Raw genomic sequence first — 17,820 nt, 5'->3', positions numbered from 1 at the left:
TTTACCTCCTCCCTCCTCAGTATCTAAGGGCCCAAACATATCTTCCAGTTGAAGCAACTCTTCACCTGTACTTCCCACAATCTAGTCTACAGCATTAGCTATTCACAATGTGATTTCCTCTACATTGGGGAAACGAAGCATTGACTGGGTGATTACTTTGCAGAACATCAATGTTCTGCTTGCAAGAAAGACCCTGAGATTCTAGTTGACTGCCATTATAACACACCACCCTGTTCCCTGGCCAACATCTCAGTCTCAGGCTTGCTGCAATGCTCCAGTAAGTGCAAGCTGGAAGAACAACACCTCATTTTCCACTTGGGGACCCAGCAGCCCTCTGGACTCCATGTTGAGTCCAATTATTTTAGGTCCTTAGCCGTCCCATGTCTAGCCCCCTACCCACACACCAGGCCTTGTTATCACATAGCCTGCCATTACACACTACCTATTTTTAATCACTAACAGTACCATTAACCGCTATTCACCCTCCTAGCCAGATCGTTCTAAGTTCCTTTGTCTATCCAACTGTTCTCTCTCTTTGGGCTTTATCTTATCACTTACTCCATGCCTCATTCCCCTCCTTATTTACTGCATATAAACGAACATTTTCCTAGTTAACATCAGCTCTGAGAAAGGTTAAATGGACCCAAAACATTAACTCTGATTTTTCTTTTCCTCTTCACAGATGCTGCCAGACACGCCGAGCTTTTCCAGCAACTTGTGTTTTTGAGACTTGATGGGCTGAATGGCCTGCTTCTGTTCCTCTGTCTTATGGTGGTCTTGGGTTTATTATCTATGTCAATGCCCCTGGGTCATGCAGTAATGATCTTCAGTTTATCTTTGTCAAATGCCATTATAATCTTTAAAGACCTCTGTCTGGTCATCCCTCAGCTTTTTTCTTGAAACAGAGAGGAACAAGATATCTATAATTTCTTAGTTCTGCTTTATTCATTGCTGTAAACACAAGACATATTGATTTTTATTTGTTTTCAGTATGTAACTAACTGGAAAGAATATTCATTTCATTACTTCCTGTGATTTTCTTGTTTGTAGGTCCCAGTTTCGAAGTTCCAGGAATTGCGATACAGTGTTGCCCTAATCCTGAAGGAAATGAATGACTTGGAAAAGAGAAGCATTCTCAAAATTCAAGATTAGCATATTTGTCATCAAAACAAAACTGTAAACCAGAGTTATATGCCAGGACCTTTGCCTTTGGCATAAAGGCTCTATAGGTAATCTGGCTTTATTAAAGCTGCCTTACCTAGAGAACTTTTCATTATTTTTGTCGCGTTCACAGTCATCCAAATCATTTCTTGTGAACTGTGATGGCTGGTGTGTCATGGCTTCTTGAATTAATTTTGGTCTTCAATAGCCTTAAAATGCCTGTCTGTCTTTGACTCAAGCTGTATATCAGTTAAAGGCTGAGCAACTGGCTTGATAGGTCAGCCCAAGTCACCTAACTGCACAGGAGTTTATATAATTAGGAAAATTACATTGGCGGTAATTTGTGTATTGAGTGGTAAAGAGAGGGAAAACTTTAAACTGTGGAGTAAAATTTTAAAAAATGTTATGCAAGAACTTTAATAAACGAGAGTAATAGTATAAGTTACAACTGGAAAATGATTAAAGAATGAAAATTGCATGTTTGAACATGACTAACCCTTTTATGTAAAGTTTTAAGTTGAGTGACCTTTAGCTTGTACAATAACAGATCTAGTTTCAAATGTGATAAAACTTCAAAACTGGTAGAACATGTTATATATGGCGCCATACTTTGTCATTTGTGTTTTTAGTATGGTAAAGTTTCTGACCAGTGCAGAACTCAAACATTGTGTTTGTGGCTCCAAGTCCATCCATAGATAGGAAGTGTGTTTGTCTAGTATATGTGTGAATCTACACTATTTATCTTGCTTCAAGGATCTTGCATTCAGTTAGAAACTATTGATGTCAAATCTTCAGACTTACACTGTAACAGCCCAGTTGTTTGTCAGTTGAAACCACATGTTTTTGGTATAAGTATCTCTCCTAAAACTGATAGGAACTGGGAAACAATTGAAGTAATAAAGTGTTTGAACATCTCTCTCTCGCGCTCTCTCTCTCTCGCGCTCGCTCGCTCTCGCGCTCGCTCGCTCTCTCTCTCTCTTCTTTCCCCCCCCCACACCCCTCCTACTAAAATTTCATGATAGCATGGACTTCTGCATAAGAAATAATTTCATGCGCCTTTACCAAATGGCACTTTTTAATGTGAGATTATTTATGGTGTATCACAGCCGACCTTAACACATCCATGTACCCGTATGGTAGTAGGTGTCCTGTCCCTGGTCGGGAGACCTGGGTTCAAGTCCAACCTACTCCAGAGGTATGTAGTAAGAAAAATTTAGGACCCTGTTGTGGTTCAGTGGTAGTGTCCTTACCCCTGGACCAACAGTCCTGGGTTCAAATCCCAGCTGCGCCAGAGGTGTATAATATTATCTCCAAACAGGTTGATTAGAAAAATAGGTTTAATTTTTTTGAAAAAGCGCAAAATTCCCAACAGCAACTAGAAAATAAACTGGGACCTCTGTCAGCATTGGTGCTGAGATTAATTCTCGCCTGCTATGATGTTGGAATGTTCTTAGTTTTGTTTTGACAGTCTTAGGTTTAAAAGGTAAACTAAGAATTTCTTGATAAGTTATGCAATTCCCATACTTACTTTATATCCCATGTGCATTCTTTGAAATGTTGCATGCATAATTATGGTATTATGCAATTACTGAAGCATTGGCTTGACTCATTTCATAACCTCCCCACCACTGAGTCATAAGTTTCACTGTTCATATCTCAGTCAGGTTTTCACATAGTCTAGGCTGCGGCATGAGTGCTGAGCTAGGGAAAGCTGTGTTGTTGACACTAAGGAGAGCTAAATTCTTTCCAGTACCCTAACCTCACATTTTTCTCTCTCTAAACATCAATAAAAACAATTTAAATTGTCATTCATCCAATTTACTCAATGTGCGCTAATTCTATTTATCCTCTTAAATGTCTCCAATTAATTAAATTTGAAATTGTATGTAACAACATGTTTTGAACATTGAGTGACATTGTAAAGTACAGAAATGTTTTTGTTTACACTATTCATTCTTCACAAACCTCTAAGCTTGCGTAATAACAGATCCAATTTCAAATGTAATGAGGCTTTGAATGTTGTATAACGTGTTATGTAAAAATGTCGTAGTTTTTTGGTGTTTTTGTATTTTTCAGAGACCTGAGGGCACGATTTTCAAAATAAGATGGAGCTGAAGATTAATTTATTTTCTCAAAGTCATTACAGTTTGGAATTCTTTACTCCAATAAGTAGTGATAATTGGATAGTTGAACATATTCAAGGCTTGAGTTACACTTTTGATAAAGCAAGTCAAAGGTTCTGAGCGAAGAGTTTGGAACAGACAGTAAAGTGGAATTCAGACCACAAAACAATTAGCCATGATCTTATTTGAATGGAGGATTATGCTCAATGGATTAGATAGTTTTCAGGGTGAATAGAAAACAGCTATTCCCCTTCACAGGACAGATAACAAAGCGCCATGGTGTTGTTGTGGTGGAGAGATAGTGTCTTGCTCTTTAAACCAGGAGGCCAAGGTTCAAGTCCCACTTGCACCAGGGCTGTGTCATAACTTCCCTGAAATGGTTGATTAGAAAATAATGAACATGGCCACAATTTTAAGTTGAAAGGCAAGAGGTTTAGAGGAGATTTGAGGGCATGTCTTTTTCACCCAGAGGCAATGCATTTCCTGAGTGGGTAATTGAGGTGGGTAACCATACAACCTTTAAGAAGTACTTACATGAGCAGTTGAAAAATTATAAAACTCAATGTTGTGGTGCTGGAAAGTGGGACTAGTGTGGAATTTACTGTAACTTTGGAAATACAGATCTGATGGGCTGAAGGACCTGTTCTATGCTACAGATTCTAGGCACTGTTTTTCATTATTTTCATTGTGTCTGTAAGTTTTGGAACGATATAAAATATGAGAATTATTTCACAAGAAACTAAAAATAAATTGGCAAATGCCTACATTTCTGTGCCTGACCTTAACTGAGAAATTTCTTGTGAAAAATATTTGTAATTTTATTATTATTTTTCAAACTCTTTTTACAATTGTCTGTGTACAAGTGATACTAATCTGAATAGTTGCATGGTTGTTAAGAGTAGCCATTAACATTTTTAAGTGTTTGTTGACGGAAGGGATCTGGGGATCAAAGTTTTTAAAATGGCCAGTGTGACGAAAGAATGGAAAACTGATGCACCATTATGCTTGGCAGAATCTTACTAATTACGATATCCTTTCTTGTTCTTTCAAAATGTATTATTTTGAGTTTCTGTATGGTGAACTACAACCTACCCATTCTGTTCACCTATTGATCTGCTCCTGTGCTTTTTACGGTCCCTATCGCAAATTCAGATCACCTGTGATTTTCAGTGTTTTTCCAAATAACAAAAAAATATGATCAGAGATAATGGGAACTGCTGGAGAATCCAAGATAACAGAGTGTGGAGCTGGACGAACACAGCAGGCCAAGCAGCATCTTGGGAGCACAAAAGCTGACATTTCGGGCCTAGACCCTTCTTCAGACAGGGAGATAGGGAGAGGGTTCTGAATTAAATAGGGAGAGAGGGGGAGGCGGACCGAAGATGGAGAGAAAAGAGGTGGAGAGGAGAGTATAGGTAGGGAGGAGATGGGTCAGTCCGGGCAGGACGGACGGGTCAAGGAGGTGGGATGAGGTTGGTAGGTGGGAAATGGAGGTGCGGCTTGAGGTGGGAGGAGGGGATAGGTGAGAGGAAGAACAGGTTAGGGAGGCGGGGACGAGCTGGGCTGGTTTTGTGATGCAGTGGGGGGAGGGGATGAACTGGGCTGGTTTTGGGGTGCAGTGGGGGAGGGGGAGATTTTGAAGCTGGTGAAGTCCACATTGATACCATTGGGCTGCAGGGTTCCCAAGCTCGTCCCCACCTCCCTAACCTGTTCTTCCTGTCACCTATCCCCCCCTCCCACTTCAAGCCGCACCTCCAATTCGCACCTACCAACCTCATCCCACCTCCTTGACCTGTCCGTCCTCCTGGACTGACCCATCCCCTCCCCACCTACACTCTCTTCTCTACCTATCTTCTCCTCTCTCCATCTTCGGTCCACCTCCCCCTCTCTCCCTATTTATTTCAGAACCCTCTCTGATGAAGGGTCTAGGCCCGAAACGCCAGCTTTTGTGCTCCTGAGATGCTGCTTGGCCTGCTGTGTTTGTCCAGCTCCGCACTTTGTTAACAAATAAATATAAACTTTTCTGACTCTGGTAATATAATAGAAAGCAAGGGGCTAAAATTTGCTGTTAAAACAACAGTGAGGCTAATAGTATTTTTTTAAGCCAAGGTGGTGTAGCAACTTTAGTGCACAGAAGTATTTTACAGTTAATTTGAATATCCAAAACCTGTTGTCTGAGTTACACCCCAGAATTTACTGTAAAAAAAATCATCTCGCTAGCTGCCATTGCCATTAAAATACATTGTTGTGCCACTGATGACTTTGCATGCTTGAAAGAAGTCACACACCAGATAATGGGTTGTCATTTGGTGTTAAGTACCCTTTAACACTGACCAATGTTAATTACTGCCAATCAACGTCTTTGGCAATGAAGTGAACTATTACAGAATCACAGAAATGTTCAGTTGCAGAAGGAAGCCGTTCATCCCATTGTGTCTGCACCAGCTCTTCAGATGAGCTTTGTTACCTAGTACCAATCTCTTGCTTCTCCTCCTCACCCACCCTACCCCAGATATTGCACATTATTTCTATTCAAATAATCATTCAATGCTCTCTTGAATGTTTCAGTTTTACCTGCCTCCACCTCACTCCAGGTAGTGCATTCCAGACCCAAACTACTCAATATGTGAAAAAGCTCCCCGCTCCCTCACCCATTTCCGCACCCCACACCCCCCAGCAACAACATCACATTTGTTCTTTTATAATTTATTTTACATCTATGGCCTCTTGTTCTGTTTCCGAGTACAAACAATTTCTCCCTATTCACTTTCATCAGTCCTGTAATAATTTGAAAACCTTTATCACATTTCTGCATCATTAATAAAGCAAAATACTGTGGATACTACTACTGTAAATTTGAAACAACCACAAAAAATGCTGGAGAAAGTCAGTAGGTTTGACAATATCTGTGGAGAGAGAAACAGTTAACACTTGAGCCTGGTTAGATTCATTGTTGGACTAGACTCCATATTATCTGTTTTGTTTTCCATAGATGCTACTAGACTGTAGTTTTTCCAGTGCCGTCTGTGTTTCTCCTCTTAGCTTTCTTGTCTCCCAGGTAAACAGTCCCACATTCTCCAATCTACCTCCATAACTAAAGCTCATCGTCCCTGGAACCATTCTTGCAAATCACATCTGAACACACTCTCCAGTGCATTCTCATCCAGCCTGTGATGTGGCACTCGAACTATACTCCAGCTGAGGCCTAACAAGGATCTTGTACAAATTAAACATTGCTTCTTTGCTCTTGTCGTCTGTGCACCTATTTATAAAGCTCAGGATACTGTATGCTTTATTAACTGCTCTCTTATCTGTCCTGCAATAATCAATGATCTGTGCACACGTACACCCAGATCTTCTGCACTTGCACTCCTTGGACTGATGCCCCTATTTTGTTTTGACTTTCAATATTTTTCTCTGCTGTAATGCATAACCTGACACCTCTCTGTACTGGAGATAATAACTGCACATGCTGGAGAATCTGAGATAACAAGGTGTAGAGTTGGATGAACACAGCAAGCCAAGCAGCATCTTAGGAGCAGGAAAACTGACGTTTTGGGCCGCGACCCTTTCTGATGAAGGGTCCAGGCCCGAAACGTCAGCTTTCCTGTTCCTAAGGTGGTTCTTGGCCTGCTGTGTTCATGTGGCTCTACACCTTGTTACCTCTCTGTATTGAACCTCTGCCCAATCCTCGTCTTGCTATGTTGTTTTGGAGTACCACAGTATTATTGTCACAGTTTACAATTCAATGTTTGTGTTATCTTCAAATTTTGAAATTGTCCTCTGCACACTAAGATAAATCGGAAAAATAAGGGTCACAGTCTCAACTCCTGGGAGGCCTGGTACAAAACTCCCTCTGTTCTGAAAAACATACATTTCCTATCACTCAGCCACTTTTTTGTATCTGTGTTGCTATTGTTTCTTTTATACCATGGTCACTAACTTTTCTCTCAAGTTTGTGTGGCACTGAATCATACGCTTTCTGGAAGTACAAGTACGTCACAATAATGTTCTCCTCATGGAATCTTTTTGTTACCTTTTCAGAAAACTCCAGTATGTTAGTCAAGCACAATTGCCTCTTCATAAACCCTTCATGATGACTTCCTAAGCAACCCACCTTTTTCCAAATCTCTCTTAATTCTATCCCGAATAATTGTTTCTGGATACTTCCCCATCACTGTGGTTAAACTCACTGGTTTCTAATTGTTGGGTTCTTCCTTACAACCTTTCTTGAATTATGTTTGCAATTTTCCAGTCTTCTGGCACCTCCCTCAAGTCCAGGGAAGTCTGGAAGATTGCACAGTTTCATTTCTTCAAGTATTTTATAAGATTCGAATGTGTCATTTTTTGTTTTACTTTTCAATTGTGCATTTATTTCCCTAAATCCAATCTTTCCATCCCTCTAATAGAGTCATAGAAATGTACAACACTGAAACCGAGCTTTCGGACCAACTCAACCATGCCTACCAGTATCCTAAATTTAATCTAATCCTAGTTACCAACATTTGACTCATTATTCCTTTTTCTACCTGAAACTAGCAAAATAATCGACTCTAAGTTTTATACATCACCTTATGCTGTTTATTTCTCCATTTGGTTTAGATTAAAGTGATACATGGCATTTGTTTCCAACACACTGCTATTAATAGATCACACAGGCATAATGAAAAATACCTAAACGTTGGTGGTCTTGTCCCAGTTTGGAGGTCTTCTTCAGCAATGGCTTCCAGGAATTCCAGTATTCATCATCTTAATCAACTTTTCCCAAACTGAAATTGACCTGACATGAACTCTATCTTAATTTTTACTATTTTTTTCTTATCTTCTGTCATTAATATAGGTGCTGTGATATGGTGAGTTTATAAAACTTTACACTATAATTTTGCTGGAAGAATAATCATGATAGTAAATTGCAAATAGAAGCAAATCTGATCTATTGAAAATCACATTTACAAGTTTGTACATTTGTCTTCTCCATCTCTCCAACAGAATTATGGAGAGTCATTAGATTAACAAGCTGATTTGAGTTATTTTAGTAACACTTCAGTTTTGCTTAATCATTTCCACTGCTATTCAATAATAATCCAAATGATGACTAGCTATAAACTTAAATCATTTGCTGATACAAGACATTCAATGAGATGTATTTTGGAATGAACCACTGATGTTGTAATGGAAGAATCTAGTAGTCCCTCCTTGAAGGAAAACAAAATGGGTCATTAGGTACTTAAAATATTTGTTCCACAATAAGCCTCTCTGCCATGTATCTGGGTCAAATGTAAACAGACCCTTTAGTTCTTTTTACCCCATTATTGTCAAACTGTCTAAATGTTTATCTATAAACAATGGAATTTATTTCAATGATTTGATCACACTTTTCTGCACAGTCATAGAGAGATGCTGGTATTATAGCATGTATGTCACCAAAGATTTGGTTCTGGTTGTTTTTAACTTGATACCATTTATCTAGGGCAGTATTTACAGGGTCATCCATTCAATATCTTAGCAGACTTCATTGTAATTGCCTGCAGTTGTTTCAACTCATCGTTCACCTGTCAACTTGGAAATGTCGGTTACCTTTTCAGGATACATGTATTCAATAGTTGATAGTGCAGCTGGAGTCAAGGCTGCATCATTTGAAAGAGCAAAGTTCTTTGGTAAATTGGGGCTTTTTTTTCCCCCTATCTCTAGTCCAGTTATCGAGAAGAAAGAAACAGATAACACCAGAACGGATGAGTCGATGGAAAGACTTGCATTCTTTGAACATTTCAACCCATGTGGTTGGCATCACTCTAAACAGCAAACCAACTGTGCAGCCAACTGAGGTAAATGACTCCCCACCCAGGGTTATGAATGTACTAATGATGACGCAAGCTGTTTCTCCGATGTTAATCTATAAAGTGTTTACTCAAATGCTGGAGATAACTCGACTCGACTCCACTCCACTCACACTGCCTGCCCCACCCAATTCACACCCCCAACCACCAGCAACCCTCTGCCTTTTGAAATAATGCCATAGGATCTTTTATGTCTAACAAAGGAAATGAAATGGAGCCTCAATTTTACAGCATCTGACAGTGCAGCATTCCCTCAGTGCTGAATTGGCAGTGGCAGCTTAATTTCTGGACTTGTCAAAAGCTAGCTAATCAGTTTATAAGTGTTGGATCAGTATTGATCAGGACACAGGGGTAAGCCCTTCTGTACTTCTCCAAATAATAGCCTGGGACATTTTACCCATTTGAAAAGATATTGGGCTTATTTATTCAGATTTCATCTGAAAGCCAGCATTTCTGTAAATGTGGCACTTTTTCACTATTTGGTTGCAGTCTGGATTAACATAGAACAATACAGTGCAGAACAGGCCCTTTGGCCCTCGATGTTGTGCTGACCTGTGAACTGATCTAAGCCCCTCCCCCTACATAATACCATCATTATCCATATGCTTACCCAAGGGCTGTTTAAATGCCCCTAATGTGGCTGAGTTAACTAAATTGGCAGGCGGGGTGTTCCACGCCCTTCCCACACTCTGAGTAAAGAACCTGCCTCTGACATCAGTCTTAAATCTATCACTCCTCAATTTGTAGCTTTGCCCCCTTGTACAAGCTGAAGTCATCATCCTCGGAAAAAGACTCACTATCCACCCTGTCTAATCCTGTGATCATCTTGTATGTCTCTATTAAATTCCCTCTTCGCCTCCTTGTCTCCAATGAGAACAGACCCAAGTCCCTCAGCCTTTCTTCAAAGGGCCTGTGCTCCAGACCAGGCAACATCCTGGTAAATCTCCTCTGCACCTTTTCCAATGCTTCCACATCCTTCCTGTAATGGGGTGACCAGAACTGCACGCAATATTCCAAATGAGGCCGTACTAGTGTTTTGTACAGTTGCAGCATGATTGTGTAAAAACTGGTTTAATTTTTAAAAAAAGATGAGTTCAAACTGGCCCACAGTTTGTTCTCAAACATTAGCAAAGTGCTTGACTAAAACAGCACTTAGTCACTAATAAGCTGTTAACCATTGCTGCCAGGATCTTGATGCAGGATCTCAGTACAATGTTACTCTGAAGATCCAGAGTTGAGGTGGGAGTGAGTTTTCTTGGCATCAAGGTGGCATTGCATTGAGTGCAGTGTTGAGGCACCTGGGAAAATTGAATTCACTGGGAATCATGACTCTCCATTTATGGTAGAGTCATCCCTACCATAAGGAAAGATGGTTGTGGTTATTGGATGACAATAATTTTATCCCCAAGCCATGGCTGTGTGAGACCTATTGGGAAACACCAAATGGTATAGATCCGCACACCTTCAGCTGTTTCAACAATGGCCTTGCCCCATTATAAAGTCAGAAGTGCAGATTTTTTTTCAATTTATAACTCAGATATTTTTACCTGTGGCAAAAGACCCAAACAACAATGGATTGACAAGTGGCAAATAATATTTACCCATCCAAGTGCAAACCAATGACCATCTCCAACAAGAGGCTGTCTAATCATTAACATTCATCAGGGTTAGTAATGTTGAAATCCTCACCATCAGCATCCCATGGGTTACTATAGTGCAGAAGTGTAAGTAGACCACAAGAGAAAATCACAGACTGGATATTCTGCAACGAATAATTCACTCAAACCTTAGTTTTTCATCATCTAAGAGCGTAAGTCAGGAGTGTGACAGAATACTCTTTGACAACACTCAAAAAGCTCAGCAGCATTTTGGACAAAACAGTTTGCTGGTCGGCACCTGAATAAGTAAACATAAGCAAAAATACGACACTCGTACATCCTGCTGCCATTGTGTGCAGATGGCAAAGTTGCACTAGAACAACTCCTTCCCAACAATGTCTACTACCTAGAAAGGCAAGAACACCCTACTGGGTATCCATAAGTTGCATCAGTCACCATAACCCAAAATCAGGGTTGGGCTGGCTTTGCCGGTGGGAACAACTATGCATGATGATGCATTTTCTTGAAAAATTCTCTGAAATGAACTTGAATCAATGGTCCTCAAGCCAAACTGTTGTAACATGAAGGTCACCTGATATTGTCAGCTTACTCTGCTGCTGGAGTTTCTACCTAACCGGTAAAATTTGTCATTGATCATTTGCCTCCTTCCAGTTGATTGATCTGAAGCCTTATTTGAGTTGTTAAGTACAATTATTTTGCTGCTGTCTACAGCCTAACAAAGTTTTGTCAAGAGATTTCCTCAAGATGCCCTTCCTTAAATTAATGCTTTGTTGCAACCTCTGCAATGCACTTTTTAAAAAAATATTTCGATTGTGTAATTTGCTGTTGATATTTGTCAGTGCTGTATTTGAAATGAACAATCATGGCCTAAATGTAAAGCTCTCCATAGTCTGATGAACTGGACACATTTGGAGAATCATCTTTGTCATTTCTCAGCCAGCCAGAGAAACTCCATCTCTGGCCTATCCACTAGTGAGTAACAAGGTGCCCATTTCAGATCCCCTGTAGTGAAGAATTCCACTGCGAAGCCATCCTGATGGAATTTGACCACACAGCACCTGTAAACACAGCCCCTTTCATAAGCAAAATTCTCATTTTCAGACGAGGCTGGCTAATACATGACAGTTGTGCAACACTTGTTATAGTTAACTCCCTGCCTGTTTTGCTTGCATAGATTGAACCGGGGGCAGTTATATAAGGAGTCAACATTCTAGTCATGGTGACATAGGGGGAATGGTTTCTGTGTGATTGAGAAATAGCAAGTTCTCAAATCAAAATAGAAGCAGTTACGTAACTAACTCTCAAAAGTCAAGCTTTTTGACTGGATCATTTCAGGTTTTTTAATTGGAAAATTAATCTGCATTTCCTTGTTTTGATTACAATAATGTATGTGAATTGAAGAAAGTGCATGATTTCATTTCTTTTCCCCTGTGAACAAGTGTTGACAACTATCAGGATTTAACCTGCTTACTTTCGAATATTTACACATATCTGCAGCCATTCTAGCCATGGTGGCATTGTTAATTTGCCAAGAATTGTTCATACCGTTGGTTTTATTGATAACACTGTTAGCTAGCCCTGTAATTCTTTCAAAGGTGGGAAAAAATGCCTGCTGTTCCCGCATGTCTAGCTATTTTTGTTCTGTTTTCCTATCTCCGCCTCAGGGGGGAAGAAAACTTCCAGCACTATCAGAGGTTTTATGTAAACGGACACTGTCTTACATAAGGGTGATGTAATCTACACAACAGTCGACAAGAGAACATTCTGTGTATCAAAGTTATCTGAATCCAAATAGTGGGTGACAATTAACAACAAGCAGGTTAACAAATTTATTTTTGTTTTGCTAACCAGCTGAGCCAGATGGAGAATCTCATCTTTCTTATCAATATGCTATAACATTTTGGGTCCGTCAATATCTTATTTTTAATGCAGAAACAGTTGGGAGTAATTACAGGTTTGATATAAAACGTGTTAAAAGCCAGCGTTCAGGAGCATGGTTATCGATATAATATTTGGGTGATGGACTGGTATATCGTGGGGCTGGTGCACTGCCTTTTTGTACCGCGCAGATTAAATATTTCGCTCTTGCAAGTGGGTGTGTGTGTGTGTGAGAGAGCGATATATATATTGTACACAGCCCTGTGCATGGTGACTTGTCACAGTTTGTGTCAATACCTGTGGGGAGCAAAATAAAAACAGCTTCAGAGGTAGCGAGGAGGGCGGAGAGAGATGTCAATCTAGCAATCCCTCCATCCCACAACCAAAAATAAAATAATTCAAAATAAACAGAATGTTACAGAACTTGCTGGTTTTGTAACAGTCTGACTCAGGCCAATAGGAGGCAGAGGATGGCTGTCATGTGATTTTGGGCTTTATGTAACATTTTTTTTGCTTTGTGGTTGGCGTTCCCTGCTCTATAGGAATTGGAATGGAGAGGGGGGCGGGGGGTGACTGAAGGATTAGGAGCCAGGCATAATGAGAGGTGGGTGTCGGAGTGAGTGAAGAGCTGGCTTGATTTGAGTGGGGGCAGTCGGTCTGGGAGCTGATTTAATCCTCCTCTTTCTGCCCTCCCCACCCACCCAACCTCCTGGCACTGTCCCCTGGTCTCCTCCAGCCATGGGTTCAGAAGGAAGGGGTCTGGACGTGGTGCTGGAGCTGGCAACGGAGGCGAGGAATTTCCAACTGGCTGCCGAGATTTACCAGCGGCAGCTGCGGGCCAGGCAACAGCAGCAAGCGGGGGGCGATCCAGAGGAGGTCCGCTTGAGACGTGCTCGCTGCCTGGTGCTGGCGGAGAGGCTGAGCGAAGCGCTTCAGGAGTACCAGCACCTCTCGGCTCAGGGCAGCCTGCGAGCCGAGCACCTGGGGGAGCTAGTGGATTTCTTAGCCCGGAGCCTGCGGGTCAGCCAGGGCTGGGGAGAAGGTGAACCCCTGGGCGTGGATTTGCTGAGCTGCCGCTGGTGTACGGGCACCTTGTTCGAGCCGGTCACTCTACGCTGCGGACACACTTACTGCAAAAACTGCCTGGAGAAGGAGCGAGAGAGCCAGAGGGCTTGCTGCAAAGTTTGTAAAGAGAGAGTCCCTACTGCAGGAACCTGCAGAATCAACGTGGTCCTGAACAGTTTCTTAGGCAAATACTTCCCGGCCGAGACCAGAGCCCTCTCTCTCAGGCACGAAGGGAATAGCTTATATAAGAAAAACAAACCCCTGGCCGCCTTAGAGAAATATCACCAAGCTATTGCATTAGGTAACGTCTTGCTGTTATTTTCTGTGTGTAACCTGCCGGCCTCAATTCTCCGGATGAGTGTGAATTTAGGGCAACGCTTTTGTGTTCTTAAAACTTTTTGCAAGTCATCAAGTTATCCAGCATTCATTTCAAAGGCGGGGGGGGGGGGGGAAGAGTGCATTTATTGCACACTTAAGGGGAAAATGAAAAAGGTAGTGAGGAAGCTCAGCCCCCACACCAGAAGTTGTCGCTGGCAAAATAAATCTGATGGGTTTTTAAGTGACAAGTCGAAATTTGATGGAGGGGGATTTGGACAGTGTTTCCCAGAGATTAATGGGAATTGTAAATAAACTCAAAGTTCTCCAGATGCTTTAAGTCTGAAATAAACACATTTGTTCGAGAAACTCAGCAGGTCTGATGGTGAAACAAAGTTAATATTTTGACTCTTCCTCAAAGTTCACATTGGACTCGAAACATAAACTCTCTTCCAAGCTCCGCAGAGGCCAGCAGACCTGTCGAGTTTCTCCAGCAATTTACTGGGATTATCAGGGGGTGTTACGTAAGATCCTACCTATTGGCTGTTTGTCACAGAATCCTAGGTTTGGAGTACTGTTGTGTAACCTGAGTGGGGAAAAATGGGTCAAACAGTCAAATCAATATTCTGAGGCTTTTAATTTGCGAATCAGTTCCAATGTTGCATTTTTACTTTGTATGTCTGTGTGTTGAATGAATATAAGTAGGAAATGTTAAATAAAAGGTATGGCTTTCGGAACATTCTATCAATAATAACTTCATAGTTACACGCCTCTTTCAAACGGGCTTTCAAAACACGGATAATTGCAGTCATTTACAGCTATAAAACGTGATTTTGGACCACACTTTATCCCTTTTTAATGCGCCCAGCAATTTGGAGGAATCAGGCCTCGAAAGCTTAAAAAGTTACGGGTTGATCTTCCTAAAGCCGTTTACATCACTCCCAAACAAAGCGGCCTTTAAGAAAAAACTTATCGGCATAACAATGGATTTATTTTCAAAGTCACAACACTTATTGCAAAGTAAAATATTGATAATAGTTTTGCGAACTATCACAGAGCTACTGCTGTGTAATACTTGATAGGATAATTTTATGCTGGTAACCTGAAGTCGCAGACAATTGATTTTTTTTGTTCGCCAGATCTAAATCCAAACAAAATTACCAATCCCGTAATTTTCAAACAGTCAAATGCATTACTCACGTTTGACCATCGTGGGCTTTCTATTCAGCTTCGATACTGGTTTCCTTAGGAATCAAAAAAGCCCAGATCTTAACCTGGAAATTTACTCTAAATTAACATTGAATATGGCTTAAAACAGAGATTTGTTGCTGAAATTGTTGTATTCCACTGACATTTGACTTTATAGCATTTGCCCTGATGAGTCCTTCAGCAACACATCTCTTTTCAGCAGTGCTGAAGTTTTGTAGAAACTAGTTGTTTCACAGAATCTCTTTTGAGAAATAACTGGGAACAGACTTACTTGGCATAAGAGTGCAATAGCCTTATGTCAGTCATAAATAAGAATTATTTATACTTTACTTTCATTCCTTAATCACATGTAATCATTCCTCATTGTTATTTAGAAACATTTATAAACAAACAAATAGATGTACACATTGGATTTTCAGATCTGCTAGATTCAATCCAACCAATTAAGGTACAACTATAAGAAAGGCAATGACAATTCTTCCCTTAACTAGGTCAGAGTCATCTTGTTTTCAATTACGATGTTTGGATTTAAGAATTGGATTCTCGACTGGAAATTAAATAGTATTTTCTCTCTTTTCCTAAAGCAGTTGATGCTCTGTGTAACAGTCACCAGCCTGTAAATTGGATGCTTGGTTCTTTAACATAGTTTTAAAGTTGTATTGCCTCCCCTGATCTTTTGTGTCACTAGCTCATGAATTCCGTACGCTGATAATGGGAACCGCAGATGCTGGAGAATCCAAGATAATAAAACGTGAGGCTGGATGAACACAGCAGGCCCAGCAGCATCTTAGGAGCACAAAAGCTGACGTTTCGGGCCTAGACCCTTCATCAGAGAGGGGGACGGGTAGAGGGTTCTGGAATAAATAGGGAGAAAGGGGGAGGCGGACCGAAGATGGAGAGTAAAGAAGATAGGTGGAGAGGAGAGTATAAGTGGGGAGGTAGGGAGGGGATAGGACAGTCCAGGGAAGACGGACAGGTCAAGGAGGTGGGATGAGGTTAGTAGGTAGGAGATGGAGATGCGGCTTGGGGTGGGAGGAAGGGATGGTTGAGAGGAAGAACAGGTTAGGGAGGCAGAGACAGGTTGGACTGGTTTTGGGATGCAGTAGGTGGAGGGGAAGAGCTGGGCTGGTTGTGTGGTGCAGTGGGGGGAGGGGACAAACTGGGCTGGTTTTGGGATGCGGTGGGGGAAGGGGAGATTTTGAAGCTGGTGAAGTCCACATTGATACCATTGGGCTGCAGGGTTCCCAAGTGGAATATGAGTTGCTGTTCCTGCAACCTTCGGGTGGCATCATTGTGGCAGTGCAGGAGGCCCATGATGGACATGTCATCTAAAGAATGGGAGGGGGAGTGGAAATGGTTTGTATGGTTTGTCTGTACACTGTTTGCTGGAGAGGTATGTCACTGAGGAGAGATTCCTAGACTTCTATGATACCTGGGCTACTATAATATGGTTGAAACCTGTTGAAAAGATTAAGAATCCTAGCGATGTACAGCGTTGAAACAGACCCTTCTGTTCAACTCATCCATGCCGATCAAATATCATAGAACACAGAACAGTACAGCACAGTGCTGAACTTTTACCTTAAAGCTAAGGCCTATCTAACCTCCACCACTACTTTATATTATCATCCATATGCCTATCTAACAGCCACTTTAGTGCCCCTAATGAGGCCGACTCCACTACCTTCTCCGGCAATGCATTCCACACCCCTACCACTCTCTGAATAAAGAATCTACCTCTGATGTCTCTCAGATATCTACCTCCTTTCACGTTAAAACAATGTCCCCTCGTGAAAGCAACGCCCACCCGAGGAAAAAGTCTCTGGCTGTCCACTCTATCTATATCTCTGATCATTTGGCACACTGCTATCAAGTCACCTCTCATCCTTCGTTGTTCCAAAGAGAAAAACCGTAGCGCTCTCAACTTTTCCTTGTAAGACCATCCGTCCATTCCAGGCAACATCCAAGTAAGTCTTCTCTGTGCTTTTTCTAACGCTTCCTCATCTTTCCTGTAATGAGGTGACCAGAACTGGACACAGTACTCCAGATGTGGCCGAACTAGGCTATATCCTAAATTAGTCTATTTCTATTTGCCAGCGGGTCTCCCTGCTGTAAGAAAGATCTTAAAATTGAACGTGTATAGAGAAGATCTACAAGGATGTTGCCAGGGTTGGAGGGTTTGAACTATAGGGAGAGGCTGATTAGGCTGAGGCCTTTTTCCCTGGGGCGTTGGAGGCTGAGGGGTGACCTGATAGAGGTTTATAAAATCGTGAGAGGTTTGGATAGGATGAATGTATTTTCCTCTAGGTAGGGGAATCCAAAACCAGAGGGCGTAGGTTTAAAGTGAGAGGGGAAGAATGTCAAATTGACTGAAGGGGCAACTTTCTCACACAGAGGGTGGTGTCTCTGGAGTATGGTGGAAGTCTCATGTGGGGATTTGATGTTCTCTGCCTCAGTTTGAAAATTCATGTCCGATTCAGGATGGTTCCAAAGAGGAGCAAGGATTATAACCCAAAAATCTACGTTGTCTTTGGAAGGCATCATTCAGAAGAGGACAAGTCAATGATTACAGAAAAGAATAAATGAACTTGTCAAGCCTACACCAAAACTTTG

At 41.4% G+C, this 17,820-nt stretch overlaps 2 protein-coding genes across 2 annotated transcripts in view; both read left to right on the top strand.

The window, feature by feature from the left end:
• commd5 (COMM domain containing 5) overlaps positions 1 to 4,063 on the top strand; it is a 47,725-nt gene extending 43,662 nt beyond the window's left edge. Inside the window, exon 8 of the mRNA XM_048544185.2 lies at positions 1,051 to 4,063. Within this exon, the coding sequence (XP_048400142.1) occupies positions 1,051 to 1,152 (102 nt within the window). The 3' untranslated portion in view covers positions 1,153 to 4,063. The remainder of the gene's footprint in view (positions 1 to 1,050) is intronic.
• A 9,060-nt stretch (positions 4,064 to 13,123) lies between these two features.
• Positions 13,124 to 17,820, top strand: part of LOC125458705 (LON peptidase N-terminal domain and RING finger protein 3-like) — a 37,739-nt gene continuing 33,042 nt past the window's right edge. The window contains exon 1 of the mRNA XM_048544186.2: positions 13,124 to 13,984. Within this exon, the coding sequence (XP_048400143.2) occupies positions 13,357 to 13,984 (628 nt within the window). The 5' untranslated portion in view covers positions 13,124 to 13,356. The remainder of the gene's footprint in view (positions 13,985 to 17,820) is intronic.

The sequence above is a fragment of the Stegostoma tigrinum genome, chromosome 15 (genome assembly GCF_030684315.1).
Source record: "Stegostoma tigrinum isolate sSteTig4 chromosome 15, sSteTig4.hap1, whole genome shotgun sequence".
NCBI lineage: Eukaryota > Metazoa > Chordata > Chondrichthyes > Orectolobiformes > Stegostomatidae > Stegostoma > Stegostoma tigrinum.
Note: the sequence above shows the minus strand (reverse complement) of the source record. Positions and strands in the feature narration are given on the sequence as shown.